This window comes from Crocodylus siamensis, chromosome 2 (genome assembly GCF_052110815.1).
Source record: "Crocodylus siamensis isolate JL-2025a chromosome 2, ASM5211081v1, whole genome shotgun sequence".
Lineage (NCBI taxonomy): Eukaryota > Metazoa > Chordata > Crocodylia > Crocodylidae > Crocodylus > Crocodylus siamensis.
Genome location: NC_143396.1, coordinates 247,192,575 through 247,217,172, shown reverse-complemented (window position 1 = coordinate 247,217,172; position 24,598 = coordinate 247,192,575). Strand labels below are relative to the sequence as shown.

The 24,598-nt window shown below is 42.8% G+C and overlaps 1 protein-coding gene across 7 annotated transcripts in view; it reads right to left on the bottom strand.

Annotated features, from left to right (window-relative positions):
• The window catches only part of NPAS3 (neuronal PAS domain protein 3), an 853,230-nt gene that overhangs the window by 428,405 nt on the left and 400,227 nt on the right, over positions 1–24,598 (bottom strand). For all 7 annotated transcript variants that reach the window (XM_090033579.1, XM_090033581.1, XM_090033580.1 and 4 more), the window contains one exon: positions 1,443–1,525. In XM_090033579.1, coding sequence (XP_089889705.1) covers positions 1,443–1,525 — 83 coding nt within the window. The remainder of the gene's footprint in view (positions 1–1,442; positions 1,526–24,598) is intronic.

The following is a 24,598-nucleotide window of genomic DNA, read 5'->3' as shown; positions in this document are numbered from 1 at the left end:
AAAGAATACATATTGTAAAAATGTACCTTTAGGATATACAGTATGTGTTTATATATTCATAGCAACATGCTGACAAATTACATAAACTGAAACATCACACAACTGCTGCTTATTTATTCATTTTTTACATCTATGAGGCAGCATAACAGCAGTCCTGTCTAATATGCAAAACAGAATGGTGTTGATTTTACATCCTTGGTACTATAACTATAAGCATTTGCTTACAGAATGTAAAACTTGAACCTAGACCTCTGCCAAGGGCATGCAAATAATTAAATCACTCCATTCATAATTTCTGTACCTTGGGAAAATTCATTCTACTGGTTAATTTTATGTTTTCCTAAAATTATCTTTGTTTCCATTTTGCATTTAGTTAACTTTGAAAAGGTATGAAAAATCTGGACGTTATCCCATAGCTCTTTTGAAAGCCTGAACCAGGGTAGCACAGAGAAATCTCTCTCAATTGTTTCAAATTAAGTGGAATATTTCTCATTATAATATCCTAATTTGCCTCTCTTGCATATCAAAAGACAATATTTCATGCTGTACACTTGGATTGAGAAGCACTCTATACTAGTAAATAGCAGCAGTTGCTTAGTACTGCAGCTAAAAAAGACCAGATGCAAAGCAGGTTTCTTATTGCCATAGGTTTGGGATTTTTCCTTTACTTTTTTTTTTCCTTCGGGGGGGGGAGGGGAGGGAATTCTGTCTATACTTATAAAACACACCCCATTTTGTCCATATTGCCTTTGTTAACTGCTTCTACTCCATGTTTCATTATTTAAAACCTAAGAAAGATTTTGTGGAATCACTATTCCTTGACAAAGCAAAACATATAATGCATATGATATTTCCATCAGGTCATTTCTGTTCAATCTAGTCTTTCTGACTACTGTACAGTGTCATAAAATTCTTAGGGAAAAATCAAATTATTGAGCATCTCATTTTAGCTAAGAGACTCATGCTGTTATTTTTTGTCTATGAAGGCTGTTGTAATTTGCAATGCAACACTCATGACAATTGGGACTGGAGGTAGGATAAACTAAGAGGAGAAAAGAAAATCTAAGTCTGTACAGGATACACAAGAGGGGAAAAAAAATCAAATTATTGCTACAAAATTGTGTTGTGCACGTGCACATGTGTGCATGCATATACACACACAGTGTAATTATGTGAGCAAACAACACAGCACAACACAGTACAATACAACTAAATAGTGTGATTCATTTAAATTATTAGAGCACAAATAATACTTGCCCACCCACTCTTATTAAAACTCTCCCAATCATGTACTTTCTAAAGAGAAAAAAATATGAGTACGTAAAAATCTCATAAATATACGTTTGGATAACACCAGCATTCAAGTAATTGGCAGAAATATTAGCTATTGTTACTATTTATATAGTTATCTTAATTTTTTCATGGAAAAAAAATTTGCTTACCTGCAAAATGTGGCTTCCCAAATGTGATTCAAATACTTCGATTGCAAGGGCACTAGGGCTTCTCCTGCGCTGGGCACCTATAACTGAATAAAAAAAACCCCAAAAACAATTATGTTGCAATGTCTATACATTTGAATGTAAAAAATCTCTAATCACAACACCGGACATTTACTATTTAAATATAATCTTGTATTTTAAATACCAACAGTGTTAATTTCAAGTTTGCCTAGCACTAAAGTAAATAAAATTGCTGTATAGTTTTCAGTGACAGGAATTTCCAACATAAAACTTCTTTTTAAAAATCATGCTCAGAAATCTATGAAAATGAACAGGCTATATAAATACATCCCAATCCTCTATACATTTCTTTGTTCAAATTACTGAGAATATGCAGCAGGTCTGGTAAAAAGAAATAAAAGGAGATGATATATACAATTCATGTGCATCCAAATGTGTAGATGAAAACTAAAAGTTAGTTTGTAATTGTAAATATGTTTTATGTTTATCTAAAAACAATGCTACCTTTATCACTTGAAATGAATGGGACAGCCACCTCTAAAAAGTCACCATTTACCAACAGTCACTCCATCACAGTATCTCAAGTACATGAGTTATATCCTATCCTAAGCATAAGGAGATACTACATAATGCCAGATACTACAGTTAGGGAATAGCCGGTAAGTAACATGTATTCAAACCAAACTATTCTTAAAATTAGGAAGCAACACAGTGTCATTTTCAAAATCAATGAGGAGTAAAAAAAAGAAACAAGAAATTACAAGACAGGACTTTCATTAATCTTTGTGGGCATCTATAAATGTGCCCAATGCCTGCTCCCGTGCTAATTAGTTGAGTCTGCTGGAGCGTGCTAATTAGCATGCTACAGCATCCTTGGCATCTCGTGTATTCAGTGTCCTCACGCTTCAAAATGGCGGCAGGAGCACTTTAACTAAAGCTCATCAAATGAGTTTCTATTAAAGTAATGAGCTTTAATTAAAGTGTCCCCGCCGCCATTTTGAAGCACGGGATCCTGAATACATGAAATGCTGTGGGCACTTTATTTAGAGCAGCTCTCAAAAACACTAATTAAATTGCCCTCCCCCCACCCCTTCCCTTCCACCCTGGAGCATGTGTAAAGATGCCCTGTGGGCCAGAACACCAAGCTGGTAACAGATGTCTTCATACAGTCAGAGGGGAGAACATCACCTATTACAATGTATGATTTTTTTCCTTTCAGATGGTATCTGCTTCAATGAGAAATGAAGAAAAAAAAAGGATGGCTGAACAGCCTTTTCTCCCTCCTATGCCTCTTTGAACCAGCTATATTCACACCAAAAGAAAGAAGGTGAAATTGATGCCGGACCTTCTAAAATTATGTAATGGCTACTCTAGCCTACATGCCAATATCCTTACTGCTATAGTTTCCGGGGAGCCATAGTGATAGTGGTGATTTCTTCAAACAGTGCATCTTAGAGACACACTCTGATTCAACGTATTTGTTTTTAGTAAGTAACAACAAACATAGCAAAGCCATTAAATCAACAAAATTTGATTTTGAGCCATTGGAAAGAATAACTCTAAATCCTGATTATCAGCTGTTTAGAGAAAACAAAATTTAGAGCAGAATGTTAAGTCCTCTAAAGCTCAGCCTTTTAGTGTCACTGGCTTACTAAGTGGTGCAGGATTGGTTTGCAGCCTGGATCAGGCCCCACACCACCTCCAGCTGGCCGCTGAATGCCCAAATCAGGTCCCTGCCACCTCCAATCTAGCCTGATATCTGGCCTGAGGTGCTCCCCACAGGTCCAGAAATTTGGCAGTGGCAACTGCTGCCACCATTCCCCCCACCAGAATTTTTAGACCTGTAATTCTGGACCTGTGGGCAGGATGGCATGGTTCCTATGGTCAGGAGTTGGGCACCTTTTCTCTACAGTATCAAGTGCCTAATATAATGTCAGCACATACCGATATTTGCTTAGTAATGACCATCCTGTTGGCTTAAAATTGTAATACCATTCTTCAGTGAAGCTTCATGTAATTCCCTTTCAGGAAATTCTAAGCTATTTATATTGGGCAAACAGGTGGTTTCAGTGCTAATCGATTCAAGCAGCTGCCTACACCAACTACAAATGGTGTCTGCTCCTATCCCAAGATTATCCATGTTATTTTCTGCTTTCCTATAGAAGTCCAGTGACATACTGATAGCTAGAAAAATGTCACTCTTTCTCACATTGTTACTTTATGCACTGAATTAATTTAGACACTAGACTTTTGTCACAATAATTTATACGCTGTTGTTCCATTCAGTATCTGAAGATATATGACACACCACCTTTTTTTTTCCCCACTGAATTTAGGATCTTACTAATGAGTTCATTTGGAGTTGATGTATCTTAAACTCATTCCCATTTCTCTGTCCCTAAGTCACTTTGCTCTTCCTTGTTTTTGTCATATGTTTCCTATAGTTACATTACTGGACTAACAAGCTGTGCATAGTGTGGAGACAAAATCCATAGCACCCTAAATTTCCTAGGTTTCCTGCAGTCTCCCTCCCCACTCAGGATTCCCTGCATCCTCCAAACACAAACTCATATTGAGAGCTGAAATCTCCTTCCAGCTTACCTAACCCCACAGAAATATTCTGAGTAATTCACTTGAATGAGAATTGTGGCCATGTTTCTGGGGAAAACTTTAGCTTTAATTAGTAAGTACGATATACAATATTGTAAAGATTATCAAAGCTCCTATCACGATTAGTATTGGTAAGAACTGCATTTGATACAGTGATTTAATTTAGGATTTATTAAATAAGAAGTGTAGAGAATCCACAGATTTAGTACCATTAGGTATCGTTTCATCTGACTCCTTACCTTAGCATTGTTATAAACAAACAAGCAAACAAAAAACCCCAGGCCCTCAAAACCAAACCCACTGATTTTCTTTCTTCCATGCAGATTTTGTTATATTTTTCATATAGCCTAAAGACATCCCTACTCAGGGCTGATTTTCTGATTAATTTTCTATTTCCAGAATGTACATTCCTTCCCTAAAATCCACTGGCATTTTTAATATAGCTATCTTACTAAATATTGCTTCCAATTCTACAATGTTAATTGCATATTATGGTTGCTTAGCAGGTGAATGACACAACCTGAATAAAGTCTATGGAAGTGGTCAAACAAAAATGAGTAAATGATCTGCTTGCAGAGTTTTAAAATAATATCTATTATTTTGAAGCCTGTTAAATAATAATTCACCTGTCCTTTCAGGCTTTAGACACTTCAGCTTCAAAATTCAAATTAATATACTTCAACATCAGTGAGTTAACTTAGAAAGTATATACAGAATCAGGTAGTCGTTGCTTTAATATCTGTCAATAAAATCTACTAAAAGTCTATGCATGCATCCTGGTATCCATACACGCAAATATCTTGTAGTAGTTTCATGCCATTCAGTTCAATGTCATTTTTATGGCACTGGAACTCCTCTTGATTTATGTGTTTTGCACTTACACAGGTGATGTGGGGCTCTACTGACAGTTCCTAATTTTACAACCAACATAAATATGTTAAACAGAAAACCATTACACTGCTGGTAGGCAAGCTCCAACTCCAGTATTATTAGTAATTGAATAGATGTTAAATGCATACTTCTTAAACTTGTACTTTTTTTACTCTCACTATCATATTTGGCATTTTGAAGAATGAGACAATAACTGCTTGCTAATCCCACAACAAGGAAAGCAATGTTACTTTCCTCACTGTTTTGACTTCACTGCCTCAATATTTTACTTTGTCCAGCCTCCAGCAGTTGCTTTCATGCTGTTCATCTGCATCAGAAAAATAACATTTTGGTACACAGATTGGTATATTTCAGAAACATGACAGCTTTCTAATACAATCTGGTAACCAAGTTGACATAAAAACTAACTTCTTTTTGCTGAACAGGTCATTTATTAACAGTAATCTATAGCTTTATTCCCTTCATCTATTTATTCAATTAAGAGAGACTACTTTTTAATGTCACTATTATCCAGAGAATGCTCAGACAGCAGTGCAAACTAAAACAGTTAGTGGTAGGTTAGGTTTTAATTTAGTCCTATAGGCATTCAGGACACTAAGGGAGAATAAATCAGTCCTCACTTTGCAGGCACAATCACAGAAGAGCCAGGTACAGACACTAGAGGTGCACTGATACATCGGTCCCATATTAGATTGGCACCAATATACGGAAAATTGACAGTATTGGCAATCAGCTTTTTTTGGCTGATGTGGCCGATAATGTGGCTGATAAATGTCCCAGCGCAGCATGCAGGCAGCCAGAAGCACAGCCCCACAGCGTGGAGAGCAGCCGGGTCTGGCTCATAAGTCTGTTGTGAGGGAATGAGTGTGGGGGGAGGGGCAGATCGAGGCCCCGGTGGTGAGGGAGGAGTGGGGCTGAGGCTGGGGCAGGTGCTGCACAGCTGGGGCGGGGTGGAGACAGAGCCGTGAGCAGCTCGTCTGGGGCCGTGGGGAGGACTGGGACAGCTCCCACTGCTGAACGTGCCCTGGGAGGGCCTGGGGGGGCCCTGGATCTGTGTGCGGGGCAAAGGCGGGCGGCTGCTGTTGGCTGGGGCAGAGACGGCACCAGGACCTTCCCGGCAGGGGGGCTGAGCTATGGCTGTGTTCAGGGCAGATGGCAGCAGCGCAGGGACAGAGCCTTGGGCGGGGCTACAGCAGCCCCGGGCCCAGCTCACGGCAGCCCACCCTCACCCTGCATGCAGATCCAGAGGCACATACTCCCCGTGCCTTCCCTGGGTGTGTGCTGCAGTGGAAGCTACACCCCGCTCCCTGGGTGCGGGAATGACTGGAAAATGTACAAGAAAGAACAAAAAAGTCACAAATGAAACTAAATTAAATGCTTTCTTGAAGATTTTCTGTTCCTAGCATTAATGACAAACTTGTATATTATTTCTTTTGCTACCCAGAAGTAAACAATGATTTCAAAATGCAAACGAGAAAGTACAGCTTAAGTTGTAACTTTTCTAGGAGGTCAGCAAGCAAAAAAGGAGTATATTGTAGGAAGCAGCTGCAGTATTTAAGGGCATTTTTACACATGCAAGTACCATAGCAATGGGTGCTTTGAAAAGTGCCTGGTGCTGCAATGCTTGCAGTTGTATAAGTGGAGAAATGCGTGTCAACCCTGAGAAAATGGTGGCAGCACGCTTTTGAAATAAAACACCTCAGAGACGTTTTAATTCAAAAGTGCACCGCTGCCATTTTCTGTGTGCTGACGTGCATTTCGCCACTTATACAACTACATTAATCGAGTCTGCTCCGAAGCAGCAGGTCTCCGGCACGTCACAGGGAAAAAATGTGTATAAATGCCCTAACTGCTGTTTCCAGAATCTTATTCGTTTGAGGATTTTTTCATATTTTTCAAATAGAAGAAATAGTCCAATGGAAAATATAATCTACTCAAGTTAATAAGACGTTAGACCGGAAAAACCTGCCCAGCCATCAGTTCAAAGTCCCACACTTTTTGCTCAAAAAGTTCCACGAGGACACCCTTCTCACACAAGTTGCTCTGTTAACTTCACAAGGATGAGGAGACTTATGAAGACTGTGGGAAATGTATTTCTGTGGGTTTGGCAATTACTGCATTCCTAAGCCAAAGGATAAGCAAGGGTTAAATCAGTTACCTTTGATCACTAGGGCTAGGGCCAGAAGCTACACATAAACCATCTTAAGTGATCAGAAACTAGTTTAAACCTGTAAGAGAAAAAAAGTTCACTGCACATAAGCCAGTTTCAGAATGGCCCAAACTAGGTTAAGATAAACCTGGTTAAATGTATCAAACTTAACTGATTGAGGTCAAACCAGTTTATAGAACTTCTATCCCAGTCCCCTTCCTGGTTTAAGTTAAATCAGAGTCCCCCAGCGTCCCAGCATGCTTTTCCGCCCTGGGCTGGGCTGTGCTGTCTGCTCCAAAGAGCAGGGCTGGCCCCACCCCTCTGCTTCCTAGCCACAGCAGGGGTGGGGACATGGCCAGACACCAGCTGGCATGGCTCCCTGAGGCAAAGGGGGCAGGGAGAGGTTTTTTCCCCCCCTCCATCCTCTCTCCCACCAAAGGACTGCAGCTGGGGTCTGCTAGCCCCTGGACACCACCTCCACTGCTTGCCCCTGGACAGGCAGACCCTGACTGAGGTCTCCCAGAGCGAAAGGGGAGGGAGGAGGGAATAAACTCCACCCTTACCCCCTTCGCCTCATGAAGCCATGCTGGTTGGTATCTGGCCACACCCCACCCCTGGAGCAGCAGCCCCTGTCATGGTGTCCCAAGAAGTACAAGCCTCTTCCTGGTGGGGTCAATGCACTGCAAGTGGGGGGGGGGGGGGCAGGGGTAGGGCTGCTGCAGCCTGTGTGGGACAAGCAGTGATGGTGCTAAGGGAGGCCTTGGGGGTATATGGCCACCCAAAATTTGGCTTAGCCCCTATAGCCACCCCTCCAAGCCCCACCACCACCACTTGCCTGGCAGCTCTGCCCACCTCACTCCCACCTGCAGCGCAGCAACCCCCACACTAGGAAGAGACTTATGCTCCCCAGGACACCATGACAGGGGCTGCTCCAGGGGCAGGGGTGTGGCCAGATGCTGGCTGGCATGGCCTTGAGGTGAAGTGGGCAGGGTGGGGGTTTATTCTCTCCTCCCTCCCCTCTTCCCCCAGGGGACCCCAGCAGCCAGGGCTGGCAGACCCCAGCTGTGGTCCCCTGGTGGGAGAGGAGTATAGAGGGGAATAAATCCCCTCCCTGCCCCTTTCACCTCAGGGGGCCATGCTGAGCCAGCCTCTGGCCAGGGTCTGGCCATGCTCCTTCTCCCCCCACAAGTCTGGCAAGGGCTGCTTCCCCCCCTCCCCTCCAGTCATACCCCAGTTGGGGTCCCTGCAGCAGGGTGGGGTTTAACGCCCCCATCATACTTAGGCCTGCCAAGGCCTGGCCATGCTCTCTTCTGAGCTCGACGTTGCTCCAGCTTGGCCACTGCAGAGAAGGGAGGGCTCACTCTAGCACCCCATGGCTTCTAGCCTGAGCCACTACAGGCATGTGCCTGCATTTCTAGAATGAAAAGTGAATGTCTATTCACTTGCTTGCTACTTCAATCTATGCAGGTTAGAGTAACCTGCAAAGATTGAATCAATTCAGGCTCGGGCTTTCTGAATGTCTGTACTTATCCCACGAAGCAAGGGCACTTGCTGCAAGGCATTCCCAATTATCATTTTAGGAACAAGATAAATCCTTTGAAGTTTATATCCATTAATTTGACATCAGGAGTTTGGCTGGTCCTGCCCAGCAGAGAGAGATCCCAGATGGGATCTAAGGTCTGTTCAGGTGGTAAGTCTGAACAAAGAATCTGAAAGTGGCTAAAAGCTCAGCCTCTGAGGAGACCTGAATACTGGCTGGGAGTCGAACTGAAAGAGTGCAGTTTGTCTCAGTGCATGCACCTAAGCCATCAAAGGATGGAACTAAGGAAAATGAAATTGAGATACGGAACTTATTGGCAAAAGGCCTGTGCCACAAGTCACTACAGCCATTATGTTTAGGTTGCAATATACATAGAGTTGTCATGCCATGTTTCACTGAAGCAGTCCCTAGTATAGTCAGTTGATGGTACAGACATGCTCTTTAAGGCTATGCTTTATTCCAGTCACCTGAAACTTTCAAGAAAAGGCTCGGGGTTTTGATTAGATTAGATGTGACTCTTGTTGCTTTTATTCCTTTTACTTCCTATTTGTCCACTTCCTATGGATAAACAGGGATATTTTTTGACAAGCTGCACTCTATCATGGCATTTTCCTACCAATGATCAGTCCTAAAATAAAGATACAGGAAAAGTCAAAATCCAGTTGGACTTGCTGAAAACATGATTTACAAACAGGTGATGGGACTTGGCAACCCAGTCTAAAAGAGAGAAGGACCAACAGGTTGGATTCTAAAGTAAATAAAAATGCAGTCTTGTCACTTGAAAAGGATGCTGATGGAGAAACTGAGTGACAGTACCAGGGTCGGATTAACCATTTAGCGGGCCCTAGGTAAAAAAACTCATGGGCCCTGAGCTAGTTGAGACACCCCCCCCACCCTCTCCAGCACTAATGCCCACGAGGAGGCCAGCAAAAGGAAGGGAAGGGATGAGAAGGGAAGGGAGGAGGATGGCTATTTGTGCTACTGCTGCAGAGGGAGCATGTGCCTCTGCACATGCCATGTGCTTACTTTGCCTATCTGGTAATCCAGCCCTGGACAGTACTTTAACTTGTTGCAAGATGTACAGTTCTAGATACCGTCAACAATTCTAGCTGGTGGTAGCCATGGGATCAAAGGTTTGGGTCTACAAATAGCAAACTGGTGAGTGTCCACGAGGGGGATCTCAGGTTAAAGTATAACATTTGTGTCAAATCTTTCAAGTGCTTTAGTAAAACTATTAAAATAACGAGCCCTGAACCATTACAAGCCATCACAGCTACAAAATTGCTAAAAAGGAGGCTTACACCCAATGGAAAGAAGGGGTCATCACCAGGGAGCACTATTCTGTAGTTGCTCGGGGATGTAGGGGGGTAGTTAGAAAGGCCAAGGCAGAGAAGGAACTGGGACTAGCTTCCCAGATTAAGGACAATAAAAAGTCCTTTTTTAAATACATAGGGGGTAAAAAGAAGGTCCCGGGTAATGTGGGGCCCTTGCAGGATGCGTTGGGAAATGTGGTTGTCACACCGGACGGCAAAGCTAACATGTTTAACGATTTCTTTGCCTCCATCTTCCTAAGTAGGGACCAGAACAGCCACCTCCCTACTGGCCCCCCCTCGGGCCCCAGGGGAGGCACACCTGGGCCACGGGTTAGCGAGGATTTAGTTAGGGAGCTTCTGGAGGGGTTGGACGTATTCAAGTCAGCCGGTCCAGATGATCTCCACCCTAGAGTTCTAAAGGAACTGGCCGAGGTCATTGCAAGTCCCCTGGCATGGCTTTACCAGCACTCGTGGTGTTCTGGTGAGGTACCGGAGGACTGGAAGAGGGCCAATGTGGTCCCCATCTTCAAAAAAGGCAGGAAGGAGGACCCAGGAAACTATAGGCCAGTTAGTCTTACCTCGATCCTAGGCAAGGTGTTTGAAAAAATTATGCTGGCACACATCCAGGAGGGGCCAGCAGGGGACTGCATGCTTAGGGGCAACCAACATGGGTTCATCAGTGGCAGGTCCTCTCAGATCAACCTGGTGGCCTTTTACGATCAGATCACCAGATCATTAGATGCAGGGGTAGCAGTGGATATAGTCTTCCTGGACTTCCGGAAGGCTTTTGACACTGTCTCTCACCCCGTTCTCATTAAGAAACTGGGGGGCTGTGGTGTAGACACCCACACAGTCAAATGGGTCACCAACTGGCTGAAGGGCCGCACCCAGAGGGTGGTAGTGGATGGGTCCTTCTCAACCTGGAAGGACGTGGGCAGTGAGGTTCCGCAGGGCTCAGTCCTCGGGCCCGCACTGGTCAACATCTTCATCAGCAATTTGGACGAGGGGGTAAAAAGCACCCTGTTCAAATTTGCTGATGACATTAAGATGTGGGGGGACATGGGCACACTGGAAGATGCAACAGGCTACAATCAGACCTAGACAGGTTACAGGGGTGGGCGAATGAGAATAGGATGGGTTTCAACACAGACAAGTGCAAGGTGATGCACCTCGGGAGGAACAACCGGCACCATACCTACAGGTTAGGGAACTCCCCTCTTCTCAGCACAGAGGCGGAAAAGGATCTTGGGGTCATCACTGACTCCAAGATGAACATGGGCCAGCAGTGTGGGGAGGCAGTCAGGAAGGCCAACCGCACCTTGTCGTGCATCCACAGATCCATCTCAAGCAGGTCCAAAGAGGCGATCCTCCCCCTCTATGCGGCACTGGTCAGGCCACAGTTGGAGCACTGTGTCCAGTTCTGGGCGCCACACTTCAAGAGGGATGTGGACAGCATGGAGAGGGTCCAGAGGAGGGCCACTCGTATGATCAGGGGACAACAGGGCAGGCCCTATGAGGAGAGGCTACGGGACCTGAACCTGTTCAGCCTCCAAAAGAGAAGACTGAGGGGGGATCTTGTGGCCTGTTATAAACTAGTCAGGGGGGACCAGCAGGCATTGGGGAAGTCACTGTTCCCCCGAGCACCTCCAAGAGGGACCAGGAATAATGGTCACAAGCTGGCAGAGGGTAGGTTTAGGTTAGATTTCAGGAGGCGCTACTTCACAGTCAGGGCGGCTGGGATCTAGAACCAACTTCCAAGAGAAGTGGTGCAGGCTCCTACCCTGGGGGTGTTTAAGAGGAGGTTAGATGAACATCTTGCTGGGGTTGTTTGACCCCAATACTCTTTCCTGCCAGGGCAGGGGGTCGGACTAGATGATCTGCTCAGGTCCCCTCCGACCCTAGAAACTATGAAACTATGAAAATATTTGAACTAGTTTGTCAGAAAAGGACTCTGTAAATGCCTAATGCCATATTTGGTAAACAACTTAAAATGCAAAAAATGGCATTTTAAATAATTTTACCATAGATTAATTTCCACCATTCAAGATATATGATGACTGCTGCCCATCCTCCAAGTCATGTGAACATCTTTGTAAAATATGTCCATTGTTGTTGAAGTAAACTGGAACGTTCAACGGAATAACAAAAGAGGTGTCAAGAATGCATTTGTTAGCATGTCAAGAAACGATCATTTAAAAATGGAAACTACAGTTATGTTTTATTACTTATTCATCTTTAGTTAATCTGTCAAACTGCATGAGTGCAATAAGAATTTTAAATGTTTTTTTTCATAAAAATAAAATCCAGAATTCAACCTCTTGCAACAAGTTAAACTGTTGTCAAAGTTTGGCAAGTGCTGTATCATTTTACTCATTGTTAACTGGACTGGTGGCAACACATCTTAAGTCTGCATTCCTTTCAGTTACATGTTTGCCTTTCCCACCCACTCAAAAGCAGCTAAGATTCAAAGTCATTAGGGAGGGGGAAAGAAATTAGATGTGTGGCTGCCTCACCACAAATTTTCATCCGTTTCATGGGCCTTCTCCTGCCCTGATTATTCCAGTGAGAGCTGCATGAGAGAAAACCAAGATCTGGCCCTAAATGCTTGTCTCAACTTTTCTGCACTTCTTAAATTAAAAATAAACAGCTCTATGAAAAGCCATGTGAGACTTAAAAACAAGCACTTGCAAGATTTTAATGCATTCCATGAGGCAGGTTTCTTTTTAATTTGTACTTATGCATACATTTTAGAGAGTATATCTCAAAGATTGTTCTTTTAACTGTGAAGGATGAAGGCTTTTCCGTGCAAGAATTTCTCCTTATCTAAGTGAAGAGAGTTTTCCTTCTGTAGCTGGGGGAGGGAGCACTGGCCTTTCTCCCACAGTCCAGTAGTTACTATAGGAACTATTGTGCCTCCTTCAAAAGGGCTACAGATAGGGTGATTAAAATTCTTCATGGGAGAACCCCCACTCCTCTCCTTGACAATGAAATTCTTCAGGGAGAAGGCTAAGCTTCTAGTTCAAGAATGACAGCACCTGAGGGAATGATGTGGCAGAGAAAGTCACCACTGCTAAAAGCTCAAGTACAGAGAAAAACTGAGAGGGCCTGAACACTCTCTAGCACCTCAGTAAATGGTGACGTGCTCTAAGGCAGCTGCGAGAAAATCCTAAAACTAATTCAAGTTAAAGAACAACTGACAAGATTTTTACTGCCCTGGAACCCATGCAAATCCAGTGGAAACTCCCATGAAATAAAAGCAGTAGAAATAACTTCAATGCATGACATGACCTCTCTGACATAATGTGTTACAAAAACTTTTATACTATTTGAGGAGGCAAGGAACACAGTTTAATTTGTAATTAAAACTAAAATTAGGGCAATTAGTACAAAACATTACATTACAATGCTAGGGAAACAAACTGCATCCCCAGTATTTGCTTTAGTCATCAGTCCAGTACAGAAGAGCAAAATGTATTGGTATCAAAGCAGGGTAACCAGCTTACTACTACTGTTTATTTACATTATTATAGCACCCAGGATCAGGACCTCATTACACTAAATGCTGTACAAATGCATATAATTATTTTGTCCCTAGGAGCTTTCCAGCTAAGAGGACAAAGAATACAAAAAAAGATACGGGGGAAAGAGACACCATCTAATATATATGATTTTATATATTCACACTTTTTTCTACTATTAAAATAGATATGGTAAGTACTAATTAACCCCACCTAATTCCTTACTGGCTGTTTTCTTTCTTAAATAAGTACCATTGCAGACATAAGTCTTAAAAAAAAAAAAAAAGAAAAGAAAGGGAAAAGATCTGAAGGAGGAGGAAGTGGCTTTGTCACTCAGCCCAAGGAGAGTAATTTACAAATAAGGGGCAATGCAGAGGAGGCAGGAAAAGAGTTTTGAGAGGCTGACAAACTGACAGATAAGGAATGTTGTTGGAGGAGCAAAAAAGTAAGGATTGCAAAAAATGTGACAAAGGATGATGCAACTGTTACAGTGCCAGAGAAGTTAGTTGAAATAATCAAGATGAGATAAGGGACTACTGGAGATTTTTTGGTTGCTACAGGCACAAAGAAAAAACAGTTCTTAGAAATGCTATGGGAAAGGAAATGGTGGGATACATCCAGCTGGATACAAGCTGGCTGCTTGAGGTAAAGGAGAGGAATCAAAGAGAGGGATCCTCAAATAGTTTGGAAAGTTGACTAGAGTTCAAGTTAGCATCCAAAACTATGGATTTTGATTGAAAAACTGAGGAAATAAGCCAAGACACCAAAATATATATATATATATCAAAATCATCACGATTCCTTAAATTTTCGATTCCTCCAGGACGAGCGAAGGCTCTAGTTTACTCATTAAAGTAAAGATACTGAATGTTTGCAAGATACTGAATGTTTGGAATAACAGTGCTGCTGTCTTATTTTCAAACTAGTATTAAAATTCCCCTGGGGAGAAAACTGCTGTCACCCCTCTCTGACTTCAGCGCTACACAAATTGTTAGTGTCACTGGTTCTGTTCTGGGAAGGAGAGTAGGATATTAACATCAAGCCTGAACAGTGTTATATAGTGTCACACTATACTTGCTGGTAAAACTAAGAGGCCTACATCTGTTGTCTTGCTTTTTTCAGTCTGATCCCAGAGGTTCATGTTATGACATTTGTAACATCTGCTACAAATGCTGAGGTAAGTCAGGCACAGCCTTATTACTTCCAATCTAACGCTCCATCCATCCACAGGGCTTTCATATGCCACTGGTATGTCAAGGGGACCAAAAGCCGCTAGATCTACATGAAGCAAGATATAATATATATATTACTGCAAGTCAAAGAATGAAATTTTTTCTGTTAAATCTTCCAGGTTTTTTGTTGTTGTCTATTTTAATGCTTGGCACTGGAATTTCAGGATCTTCCTTTCTGCCAATGAAATGAGCAAACAGCTCCCTCCTGACACCAATACAAATACTTTTTTATATATTAGGCAGACATGTATCACAGTATGAAGAGGCTAGCGCAACATTTTCTAGACTTCTATCACTTCAGCAACACAACCAGTCTCTGCTTACCCAACTCTCTTACATAAGTCCTCTCTTAGGCTTGATACTGCCACATTTCCTTCCCCCAATCTGTCAGCACATCTGACTCCCTCCATTTCAATGGATGGGCAGTGTTCAACTTTTAATCCCCAGTATTTGGAAAAGGCACTTCTAACAGCCAAAAATTACTTGCCTCTGTTGTTGTAACCAAAACAGAGACGTTTACTCTGAAATAAAACACTGAATAATTAGCAGGCATTTCAACAGTTTAATAGTGCCATCACTGGTATGATAGAGACTTCTATTTGATATACTCAAACTAGAGTTTTTTTAAAACTTTATCGTTGACTTTGTATCCTATAGTATGCTACTAGGGCTGTAGTATCACTGCAAAATGCTGTATGCCAAAATATGTCAGCCTTAAAGCAATGTAAACATTTCAAAAATACCTTGACAAGAGGGCAACCTTCCACTATGTTACAGTTTTCCACTCCATTTTCTTAAATATACATGATCTCCTGTAGCAGATCTTTGCCATTAGAAATTAAACATTTTAGATGTTATTGAATTTAAGTATTATTGAATTAGTTAGCATACCGTGGTCAACCACATCAGAAAACAGAAAAAAGACATATTCTGTGCCCTGTCTTTTAACAAATCTATGCAGATTTGTATAACAAAAACACACAAATCAAGGTATTGCCCCTGATATTAGTGGAAGCTGTTTTTTTTCTTTTGGACTTGCTACATATTCACTTTCCCTCTCTGACATATCATGGCCATGGGCTAAGTGAAATGAACCATTCCATCCAAGAATGGCACTCTCATTTGAAAGAAAAAAGGACAGTTCCCTTCAGCTTATGTCTATAGTGAAGATTTAGAAATACACTGCACTGTTGTCACTGAACATAGGAACGGCTTTCTGTACCAGAATTCAAAACCAGCCATATTGCAAACATGCAGCACAGTAACTAAATAGGATGAATCACTGTCTTACAGTATAAACAGGCATTCATTTGAAACAACATACACAAACTATTTATTAACATTACTGAGAACTGCAAGGCAGAACTGAAGGCTTTGCAATCCTCACAGTCTCGGTTACCTTAGTAAAGCACCTAGCTAGCTGGTTCATTTATACTTCTTTTATGCTCCTTTTATTTTCTCCATGATGCAAACAGTCTGGGAGTGAAATGGGACTGGGTACAACTATGCAATCAACCAACATGTCCAGTGAAGGAATGTACATCTGTTGCCAAAACTGAACTAATTAACTCAGGATCCTGGTAAGAACTGACTGTGCCATTGGTCAGTTATTTTTGCTGATCTTCCTGCTGCCACTTCAATCTATTCATAATACAGTCTGCAAGCAAATGCACCTATCTGAATATATGACTTTCACCTGAAACTAAAGGAGACAATCAAACCCATATATGCAATTCTGTAAGACCTGTGGAACTGTTTTTTAAACATTTTTTTCCAGGAAGAAAACCTGATCAGAACTAGAATAGAGAGACAAAACTGTCAACAACTGAAAAATATTCAGAAACAATCTTTAACAGCTTAATGACACATTTTGACCCTCCCCAACCCTCAGAGAACTGCTGCAAAAGATGTGGTGTTCAAACAATGTTGCCACCACATCATTGTGAGCCCCTGCAGTGGGAAATAGAATCACTTAGTCTTGAAAATACTGCTATGCCACACACAACTAAATTGGGGGCAGATCCAAGGCACAGTGAAATCAGTTAAAAGAATCTCCTTTGCTTTGGCCTGGGTTGTTAATGCACAAAAGTTTAGACACTTCTTAAGAGATTTCTTTAGTTGCTAAGAAACAGAATCATTTTCTCCAAGATTACAAGAAGCTATAGGAAATATAGTTAAAATCTAAATCTTCTGTGCAGGAGATAGTGATATGTTTAATTCTTTGCCCAAGGAAAACAAAAAAAAAATACAATTTAAGATGAATGAGTTTGAAAATAAAGCAGAATTAGAAAGTTAAAATAGTTTTTCTCCCCAAGAATGCTGAATCTAGGAAGTGAGTGACAATCTCCTTTTTAATAGCTTCAGGATCTTTGAAAAGAGCAGTACAAGGGGAAGCCAATTTCTTTCATCTCTGCAAAGTTAACTTCTAGGGGGAAAAGTCTGCTGATTGGAAGATACTCAGAACAGTTGTAATAGGTGACAGTTTGGCAATCAGAAACTAGGAATCAAATTCACTGCTGCTTCAAGTGGGTGAAAAAAATATTCACTTCAATGTATTTACACTCATTAAACTCAGCAATGAACTTGATGTAAGGATTCTTTCTACTGCAGGAGGGAATTCTTATTTGTGTGTGCTAATTCCATAATTGAGGTCCCCCTTATACTGAGTTTTAATGTCAAATCTCTTCTATTGTGAAACAACAGGTATGGAAATTTCAGATTTAAAATACATCTAAATTGGACAGCTTACAGTAGCCAGACATTTTGGTTTTGTTCAGCACAGGCACATAAAGATCTGAGAAGTTGTTTTAGACTCACTGCTAAAAGAATCAGCCATAGGTACAGATGGACAACTCAGCTTCAGAGGAAATATTTGTTTTGCAATATTTGTTTTAATGTTGCTATGTCTCTTTTTGGAAACATTGATAATCTTGGGTTTTTTCCAAACTGAAAGCAAAAATTAATTCCTCCAATGTACTGCATGTAGGTATGTTTTGGTTATATTTCATTACGTACTCACCAAACTGTATATGTTTACACATTTGCACTAAAGGAAAAAGTTTTCTTTTTATAAGCAATTCAGTGTTTTGAAAGAGAAAATTTCTCTGAATCAATATGCCTATAGCCCTATTCACCATAGTACCATTATCCTACATTTTCTTCTACAACTCAGCCATATTTTCTCTTTTTTTGCTGCATTGGCCCATCTATAAGAATCAATTTGGATCAACAAAGCCACAACTGTAGATCACCAATTTTTTTCTTTCTGGGTGTGATGTTTTTCTTTTCAGAGATTGTGAGGTTATTTTAGTAACAATGACAGTAGAAGGGTTTAACAAAAATAGCTTAAACTACACACTGTACGCTACTTTACTTTTCCTGCCCTGCCCCTTCCATCACGCACCCTGTTTACATATCCCATTGGTGTATACAGGTGCTAATGAATAATGCTTGGAAGTGTTTGTGTTTTTATTATTGCTTTTCATAAGCCTGTGGGAGGAGGCTTGTATTCTGTCATCTTTCATTGTGAGCATACTGATTTTCCAGTGTTATTTAAAGCTCTCAGCATTATTTTCTGCATGCCAAACAGCGATGGGTTGTTTTGTTCATGATAGGTTCAGTTGGGTTTCAGGTAAGTGTTTAAAAAGTGCATTGCAGTTGACAATGTCCTTGAACAGGAGTTCATTTCTAATGGGGAAAAAGTTTGAGAAATTTCTTCAGCTGAAAATTATTCTGGGAAGAACAATCACTGCATTCCCCAGACTGGCGATCCAGCCCCAGAGCGTGCACAGCATGCCTTCTTTTGGTCCCAGACAATTGGAGTAGTGGCGAAAAGCCAACCCTTCCCCCAATCCCACTGCCATGGAGCAGCAGGCATAAGTTTTGAAGCTGCTGCACAGAGGGAACATCTCCCCAGCACAGTGCTTCAAAACCTGCATACAGCACTGCAAGTGCTGCAGGAGGGGAGGGGGCAGGGAGGTGGAAGCAGCACAGTAAAGCCTTCCTGACTCATCACACTGGGGACTCTTGGGATAGAGCACTTGGCCCTAGAGTTTTGCAATCCCCTACCTCCCTCAACTCAGATGGATAGTGGGGGTGGCACTAGGAAGCAGGCAGGGGCCAGGAACCAGGTTTGAGGACAGCCTCCCCAAACCCAATTCCAAGTTCCTGGGCTTTGCAGTCTCTACCCCTATTGCTCAGCTGGATGACAGGGGTAGCAATGGGAACCCAGCAGGTGCTTGCAAAGCTCCCCCGCCAGTCTGGGGAAGAGGCAGGGAGCAGTGGCTGCTGGTCCTCTCTCTTCCTACACTGGTCTAGAAGGGGAGGGGAGCAGTGGGGCCAAGGTCCCATCCCATTCCCTGAACTGGGCAGTCCCTGGTTTGGGGAAGAGTTGGGGCAGCTCATAAGGGAGCTCACAAAGGAACTGTTTCACAAGGGAGATCTTCTAGGTTGAGACCAAGATCTTCTCCCACGAGGGGCATGTTTCCCCTAAGAGAAATTCAGTGAATTCTTGTACACTTCTCATTTCTACCAGAAGAATGGTAATTCTCCCAGTAGAAATGGAAAGCCTGTATGTAGCCAGTGGTATATACGGACAAATCAGAGGTCCAGCAAGTTATACTGATAAACACGTTCAAGATCACGTCTACATGAGATGCTGACTGTGCAGTAGCCCATGATTAGTGCACAGTAGCGTTGTGTGGCAGAAAGCATGTGATACTACTGCGTGGTAGTCTTGGTCTACTGTACAGTTACCATCACAAAAAAGCCATTCGGTGATGCTACAACACAGTGACTCTGGTTACTGCACAGTCATTTCATCCTTGCTTATACAATACTAAATAACTGTGCAGTAATGACTGCACCGGCAGCGTCCCATGTAGACACAGCCAAAGAGTCCGCCTTACAGTTCTATTTCTAATGTATGCTTCCCTTCTCTCTGTAAACTACTGCAAAGGTAAAACTTCAGACAGTATGTTTGCAATGAATTTAAACTTTACAAATGCAGGATCCCTGCTCTGAAGTGAAATGAAAGGCAATCTTTCAAACTTCTGTATGAACATACTGACATTCTCCTTTTGGTGAATGGGGGTAAAGAGAGTAGCGGACTCTGTGTGTTTGGGAGAAGCAGGAAAATCTCTGTTGTGATAGCTTACAGGGCATTCTCGGTCCACAAAGAAAAAAAAAAGATATTTATATGTTGTGTTTGCTGAGTTGAAGCAGAGGATAGTTATTTTAGAGGTCAAAACAAAGAAGTAGGTGTTAAGAATTAAAGATTGCAAACAAAATCACCTCTCTCCCAAAGGCAAAACAAACTCATTTCACAGAATGAAAACTGAGGAGAAGGATTAGGTAGGCTTACCATATTTCCAGTTCCAAAAAAGAGGAAATCTGTTGCACAGGGGGAAGGGAGATATATGACTCTAGAGGAGGAGGCAGTGATATGGCAGTGCCCTGCCTCTGTCCATTATGTTGCCCCTCACCCCCAACCCGCAGACCACTGGCCCTGCCAGTGCCCCTCACTCCAAAACCACAGCACCTTGTCCCTCTGGGCTATGCTGGTGCCCCTCACCCCCATCCCACAGCCCCCCTGTCACTGCTGGTACCCCTCACTTCCAACCCACAACCCCCTGGCACTGCCAGTGCTCTGCCCCCCCAACCCACAGTCCTCCATGCCCCTGGTGTCCCTCACTCCAAAGCCACCCCCCCACCAGTGCCCCTCACTCCTGACCCACAGCCCCCTCCCCCAGCACTGCCCCTGCAAACACAGGCACCAACCCCGGTGCCGCCAGTCCAGCTACACAGCTCCCTGTTGCCCCTGAAGCGCCTGCCTGCCCGCTTCTCCCTCTGGAGGGGCAAGCACATCACCCGCCCTGCTGCAGCCTTAGACCCACTCCTCCCACCACACACACAGCACCCCCACCCCCCACAGACTTACCTGTATCCAGCTGCTGGGCTGCTCCCACACCCCTGCCTGGCTGCATGTCAACCACGTGTGTGGACCCTGCCTCGAATTGCCCTGCCCCCAGCTCCGAGCAGCTTCTTGCTAGGCCAAGCGGGGAAGTGCCAGGAAAAACTTTGAAGCTGAGCTAACCAAAATCACAGACATTTGATCATATTAAAAACAAAAAACAAAACAAAACAACCCACACGGACCAAGATTCGGGGATCTAAAGAGGGAACATGCCTGGGAAAACCCAGACGTACGGTAACCCTAGATTAGGGGAAATCTAAGCAGAAACCTTTAAACTGCTTACTGAGCATGGTTTGCAATTCTCAGTGCTGTGTGCACCTAAGGCAGAGTTACCAAGAACTAATTCTGTGAGGTACTCTAGATTGAGAAAACAGTAACGTCAACAGTGCAGCACTATGCTGCATTAGCTCAGCTGAGTAGCAGGACTAGTTAGGCCACAGGCGGCATTATACCAATGTGGCTATGTCACTGGGTTACAGAGTTAGTGTGTGCAGAGTAAGTTTGAGGATTGCCTTGTACTGTACAGGCGAGTCCTAAGGGCCTGTTTTCAGAGCTGAAATAGCTTTAAGAATAACTCAAGTTTTGACTCTGGCTCATACACCAAAAAAATCTCACAGCAACACAGGAATGACTGAGATTACAGTGACACAGAAGCTAGTGATGTAGACCCAGCTTGTAAGACTGGTGAGAGGGTCTGTGAGTGCTGTTAAGTAGGAAGGCCTGCCTGGCTTGAGCTTGCTGGTGGGAGTTTTAGTTTGGGAGCCATTTTGCAGACTTGTTTGGAGGAGTGGGCTGATGCTGGCTGATTGCAGTGCACACAAGGACATGGTGCTTGACTAAACAGAAAGCTTAGGCTTGCCAGATCACAGTAACAGGAGGGAGTGGCACAGGACCAGAGAACAGGCCAGCAAACATGGGAATTTGAGTAGAGAGTTCACTACTGGAGTTTCCTTGGACATTTTCTCTCCCTTCTTCCTTCACTGTAAGCTTGCTGAGTACAAGTAGGCAAAAGAGGAAGAAGACTTTTTTTTCTAGGACATAGCAGCAGCAGAAGAAGCAGGAGCTATCAGAAGAATCACCAGGATGGCTAGAAAACATTGCAGTTCCAAAGTCCCTGCCGCTTCCAGCTCCACCTGTGCAGGCTGTGTCCAAACATGGCCACTATCTACTGAGGCTTCCACCCAGCTTATGGTCTGGCTTTGCAAGGATGGTGGCCTGAATGTTCATGCCAGAGATGACCAGGTGGGGAAATGCTTCTGGTGTGAGTTTTCTACAAGTGGATTCTCTCAGGTATCAGGTAAGGAAACTGCAGGAGGAAGTGGATAGGATCACATGCATCTTTGAGCATGAGAACATCACCAACTCAATGAACAAAAAGACCTGTGGCATTATGTAAGAGGAACAGCCAGAGAAAACACTGGAAGACACAGAGGATACAGATGCACTGGAAGACAGCACTCCTCTTCTGGACCTGTGACCAACCAGCTGAAGAAGAGGTATGAAGCCCAGGTATGGGATGAAAAGGATCCTCCATCCCTTGGAAAGGGAGGATCAAGACCATGGCTACCAAGAGGAAATGATGGGGGGATGATGGCTGATGACTCCTGGAGGGCATGGAGGCTATCATCCATCTGCTATCTGGACCTGTTAGCTTGCGAGGTCTGCTACCTGCTAGAACCCTCTCATGATATCCTTATCATGGAAAGATTTACGAGACTCATCTGGCCTTCTGACTACTATATCATGCTGCTTATCCATGTGGGCACTACTGATATACCTCGACTTACTTTTGACATTGTCTCCAAAGACATTCTCATTAACAAGCTAAGGAAAGAACTGTAATGTGGATACATAACTGGTTGAATCATCATACTCAGACAGCAGTCATCAATGGCTCAGCATCTAGTTGGGAGGAGGTATCAAATAGGGTTTCCCATAGGTCTTCCTGGATCCGGTATTGTTTAATATCCTCATTAATGGTTTGGATGATGGGACTGAATGTACACATAACCAATTTGTGGAAGACACTAAGTTGAGTGGAATTGCAGACACATTGCAGGATCTACAATGACCTGGAGACTGGAAAAATAGTCTGCAGTGAATCAGGTGAGATTCAGCAAGGACAAGAACAAAGTCCTGCACTTGGGATGGAATAATTGCATGTGCAAATCCAAACTGGGAAATGAGTAGCTAGGCTACAGTATTGCAGAGAAGGACCTGGGGATTACATTAAACCATACACTGAATATAAGCCAACAGCAGACTCTAGCTGCAAAAAAGCCAACAGCACACTGGGCTGAATTAACAGGTATCTTGCCAATCAAGGAAAGTGATTCTTCTGCTCTATTCAGCACTCCTGAGGCCTCACCTGGAGTACAGTTTTGGGCCCACACTTCAAGAAGTATGTGGGCAATTTGTAAATAGTCCAGTGCAGAGTAACAAAAATGATTAGGGGCTTGGGAAGCAAGCCCACAGGTTCAGATGAGTTTGACACCCATATTATGGGGGACAAGACTAGGACAATGGCCTCAAGCTTCAGCAGAAGAGATATAGGTTGGAGATTAGGAGGAACTTTCTAACTATGAGGCTGATCAGGCATTGGAACAGGCTACCCAGAGAAACTGTGGATTCTCCAACCTTTGAAGTTTTCAAGTACATGTTAGACAGACACTTGGGTGGGATCGTTCAGTCAGGGATGATCCTGGCCTTGAGCAGCAGGCAAACTAGATGTCATGACATTGTAATGTTCCTTTCCAAGCCTATTTTTCTATGATCTCTAGCTCAAGTCACAGTGTTTTGTTTCAAGATCCATTGATTCACCACAGGGCCTGTGCTGAAGTCTAACTGCTACCAACACTGGAGTTAATTAGGAGAGACAGCTGCTCTGAGTTGCTAATACAGTCTATGCAGTCTGAATGTTCCTTGCAGTATAACTGTTAACACTTAAGCTTGGATAATAGTAAGTCATAGCAATGCTGCTTTATAATACAGATAACATTGTGTTAGCTTTTACATGGCTAGCTTTGGTACCAGTAGCCATCTAGCTAAGACAACAGTTCAATGCAAGTGATGCTATCCATCTGAGAAGCAGTGTAAATTAGGCCTGTGCTGAGCTCCATACTGCTACAGTTAGACTACTACCAATACTCTGGCTAGCTAAACAGCTGTGACTGCAGTCTAGACATACCTATCTTAAGAGGCATTAATGCTAATGTAGATAATACAATCAAAAAAGCCCATTATAAAACAAAGGGAGCGAAAATAAACGTCTTTCATTCTTGCTTATTTTTCCTATTTATTATGTATTTTATTTCATTTGTTAGCAGTGCATAAAAGGAAAATCCTAAGTGTTATTATAAAAAGACACAATTTCCCCAGTGTCTCACCATATGTTTAAAAAATAAGCTGAGTTTCACAACAGCCAAGTAGTTTCAAGGACCTATCAGCAGGTAGCTACACTCCCATGCCATTTTGTTTCGTTTTGTCATTGGCAATGAAACCCAACAGGGTCAGGAAATACCCTGACTTCTGGGCTGATGGCCTTATTTCAACAATACTCTTTCGCTTGGAGGGATATGAACTACATCTTTAAGAATTAGCCTGAAATCATTGTGACATCAGAAAACTGCAACACAGGTGAAATTATACCATGTTGTTTGGGCATGTCTCATAGTAGACATGCTCAAAGTTTCTCTCCCTAGGGTTCATGTTTCAAATGCAGTGAGCAGCAGATAATTAACACAGACACCATGTTTCCTACCACATCTGAATCTGCTTATAGAATTTTTCCCAATGAACAACAAAAAATAGTTTTTGGTCTCCACAGCTACTGAGTATGTTTTTGTTACTTACACTGCGTACAGACATTGATTTAAAAGGTATGACAGAACCGCATCCCTGATCGCAACAAC